The 4,171-nt window shown below is 40.4% G+C and overlaps 1 protein-coding gene across 1 annotated transcript; it reads right to left on the minus strand.

Annotated features, from left to right (window-relative positions):
* Positions 1 to 256: 256 nt before the first annotated feature.
* Positions 257 to 3,642, minus strand: LOC105043187 (hypothetical protein At1g04090). Its single transcript, XM_073255977.1, is given in 4 exon segments — positions 257 to 1,717; positions 1,720 to 2,229; positions 2,870 to 2,970; positions 3,293 to 3,642. Coding segments are annotated over 4 exon segments (1,788 nt in total). The 5' UTR covers positions 3,406 to 3,642; the 3' UTR covers positions 257 to 653.
* Between the last annotated feature and the right edge of the window lie 529 nt (positions 3,643 to 4,171).

The following is a 4,171-nucleotide window of genomic DNA, read 5'->3' on the forward strand; positions in this document are numbered from 1 at the left end:
GAATATCCTTCAAAAGTTGTATTTTGTAATTTAGATACTATGGTATTTTAAATAGCAGCATTGTCTCAATATCAAGTTCAAAAACTTGGAAACTAAATAAAACAAGACCATAATTCAAGATGTCGTACAAAAAATCTCATATGGATTATCATGAATAACATGACACCATAAAGAGAGTCCTATGAGGCAATTTTTTCTCACCGAAGCTGCAGAAATGAAGCACCCTGCTAACATACGTAGTAATAAGACCATAAAGTGTCAAAATACACACCATTATATTCATATTACATTTATAAGATATCGCATGCCCACACCTTTTGATGGATGAAATACAAGGAGTGTATGAAGGAAAGAACTACAAAGAGGGACCCGAGAACGAGTCACCTTAAGCATTCCCCTATTCTCCTTAAGCTACCCTCAGCAAACTCACCTACGACTTCCGTGGAAGTACATCCATTATATTTACAATAAAACGCACCATTAAACGATAGAGCTAATTACCTTCCTCACTTCCAATTTGCAAAAGAATGATTGCAGCAGACTCTCATTTGCTGCATAAATGATTGTTTCATCTCCCAGATACTATACTTATCCTGGAATCACATAACAATAGTAAATGGAACAGGTGATGAACAGATCTGGAGAAAGGAATGCTAGCACCTCTCGTCACCATCCCAATTATCCTTTTCCTTTGGTCCTGTTGGTCCTTCTTCTCCATATAACTCCATGGGAAGGCTGTCGAATATATTTTCCACCGTGAACCTGAGATTAAATGGGAGAAAACCAAGTATCTTATCTAATTCTGTCTTTGAATTGTAAATGACAGTTGGGCCCCACTCTCTCATGAACTGCAACCACTTAGGTTCGGACACAGCATCTCCAAGATATTCTGCTGCAACAATCTGATACTTGACACTGGAATCCACCGATAGATTGCTTTGTGCAGCATCATTCCTTACACCTATTCCAAGCTTTTCAGAACCCTGGAGGTAAGTTCCAGGATGTGGAAAACTCGCATGCCCACTCTTTGAAGAATAAACTACAGCTCTATTACCTTCAATAAACTCTAAGCCAGAAGCATCCACCCACTCTCCTCCACTATGCTGTGAAAAAAAGAGACTCCAAAGCTCACCTGTAAAATTGCTTATTCTAAGCGTAAAATGTTCCCAATCTCCAACATGCCTCCCAATCTTGCTGAGAGAGAAACTGGCCACCCCAACTTTTATTGTAGCTGGGCCATTGAAGGGACAAAACACCCATATGGCAAGATCAGTGAATGTGCCCCCTAGAGCTGGTTTCACATGAACGTAGAGTTCACAGCTATCCATGCTACCCTGCTTGACATAGTCAGCCCTTTCATCCTGAGGAAGATCTATCCAGTATTCTCCATCATTTTCACCACCGACAGGTAGGTTTGAACCTTTGGCATTTATATCCTCTCCCACTTTTATACCTCTTGTATATAAAGTAGCTCCATTCTCGAAAAACCATGAAACTGATGAAGGCAAATAACATTCTTTTGGATGGAAGAAAACAGTAGGACCATATTGCTTCATGATTGCATGGATCTGCTCTAAATTTGGCATTGCTTGTAGAGAAGAATCAAGGTTCTTTAAGCAAGAAATGCTCAGCTCGTCTTCAAAGATAGAGTTAGTACTGCAGAAGAATGTTCCAACAGATAGACCTTTTTCCCACATCCCCCGAATAGAAGGCCTTGTTTCCTAATTTGGCAGGGGAACTCTGGAAACATGGGTTCCATATCAACTATCAAATCATAAGCCTCGCATGTCTCTGTTAGATCACATCGAACACATCTAACTTCTTCAAGGGAGGGCTTGTTAGGTCCTTTGGTAACCAAATAACCCAGAGAGTTATAACCCTCTGGAGGTGATGGAAGCCAGAAGTAACCACAATCATCATGGTCATCTTCTGTCCAGTCAGCTGAACTCCAAACAAGTGTATAATCTAGGGGTTTCTGAAGAGCTGGCAGATCAGTTGTTGCTTTGGAATCAGTAAGCTCTCTCACCACAAGAACAAAACCATGTAATGGCTGGTCATTCGGTTGGCCATAGTGACCAAGGCTAACGAAACCATCTGGTATTTCTGAAGGTTGATAGAATGTAGCTCCATTAGCACTAGACGAAAAGCAGCTCCAAATGCTCTGGAACTTGGTCACTTTTACAACTTCCAGTTCTCCAATGCATATTTTTCCCTCAGCAAACCCTTCACCTGAGAAGATAATTCTTAAAAGTATAGACAGTTTGCTGGAAGATATTAAAATTATCTAGAATCAGATATTACAAGCGGACACAACGAAAACATGTAATTCTTTTCTCATCTTTTTCAATTTGGTCCACATAGAAACATAGAAAAAACACTGATACAACTCCTGGCGAACACAAACTTACATTAGCCAGAAAAGGAAAACAATAATTGCAATGTAAATAGACCTCATCCAGTGCAATTTCTTATACATTTTCTTTGAGTTATAGCGCAAACACTTCTAACCGTTGGTCCCCGATACAAAGGAAGTATAGATATCAACGACACTTCGATAAAATGACTGGAGATATTTCTTCATCCATTTGACTTGCAACGACAGAGGTATCAGTCTCTAGGGGAAAAAAAGTATCTGATGGCATAATAGTAACTAGATTTCTGGTATGAAGATGCCTTACCAAATCTTTTTAATAAAGACAACAGAAACTAATCGGCGGGGAAAAGCCATTAAATTGGATTATCCACCACCATGACCAAAAATTTAATACGCATCAGACCTATTATATAACAAAGAACACCACACGTGATCTCTTGATCATTTAATACCACAAAAAGAGTAGAAACCAACATTTAATTTGGGATTTCATGCCCCATCCATGCATCCATAAACTACTGATACTCATCAAACACCAGCAGGCATGCTCCAAGCGCTCAGAAAAAGGGGGACAAGGAAAAACATACAACAGACAGGTAGCTGCATATAATCAATTCCAAAGCAATCAAGTTTTCTACAGATCTCCGTCATCAAATAATAAAAGAAAGACAGCACATGTATAGGGCAAGAAACTAGATTCCAAACAAGACCGAAGAACAGAAAATGACAAACGATTCATAAAACCCAGAGAACAAATCGTGCAATTCTTGTCAAAAAAAAAACACAAACTTTGACTTCAAATTCCTCAAAAAGCACAAGAAATTCAAGAACCAGAAGGCAAGCAACGTAAAGAAACAATTTTTTTCAGATGGAAGAGAAGTCGTATACAACAATTCCAACAATTTTTTTTAGAAGAATCTCACCTTGGGCCATTCGGGGATGGGCGAGGGAAGGGAGAAAGGCTCCGGCTCGTGATGGACGAAATTGGTGGCCTTTCCTCGGTGCCAACACCACCACTTCCACTCATCCATCTCCTCCTCCGCCTCCGCCTCCTCCTCCGCCTCCTCCTCCTCCTAAATCCCCAAATCCCCGGAGCACAATTCAACCCCTCCCCGATAAAAAATCTCTCCGCCGGGTCCAAATCGAACTCTCCGAACAACATAATTGGACAACTATAAGCAAACGGCCCCCATGATTAAGACGTCGAGAACGAGGACGCTTGACTTTTCCGTCTCGACTTAGGGTTAGATAAGTGTTCGCGTTAGTCTTGAAGAAGCCAGGGTTAGGGTTTACAAAGTTTAAACGTTTCTCTCTGTCCCCTCCTCTCTTTTTCCGATAGTGACAGGAAGAGGAAAAAAAAAGAAAAAAGAAAAAGAAAAAAAAAAAAAGGAAAAAAAATGAAGGGGAGGAGTTCGGCTTCGGACGGTTGAATTAATATAATTATATCAGATTTTAACCGTTCGATTGGTTCTAAACTTCTTATTACGTTGTTTGGGAAAGAAAGTGAAGGACATTAAGTTGTTCTGCGAAGCATTTTAAGTAGAAATAAGTGATGACGTGAAGAGGCGTTAGGGTTGGGTAGATAGAGACGGCGAGGAAAAGGATTTCACGACGAGCGACTTTGCAAGCGGGGCCCACCGCCCAACCCGTGCAACCAGAAATAAAAGAAACAAGAGGGAAGATTGGTGCAGTACATGAATTTGGTACAAGATGGGATGGTGTATGGGTGTGTGGTATCAAGCACCCAATCAGAAAACAAAGTTTTCACTTAAAATTCCTCCACCATGCGTATCCATT

This window comes from Elaeis guineensis, chromosome 4 (genome assembly GCF_000442705.2).
Source record: "Elaeis guineensis isolate ETL-2024a chromosome 4, EG11, whole genome shotgun sequence".
In the NCBI taxonomy this organism is placed as follows: Eukaryota; Viridiplantae; Streptophyta; class Magnoliopsida; order Arecales; family Arecaceae; genus Elaeis; species Elaeis guineensis.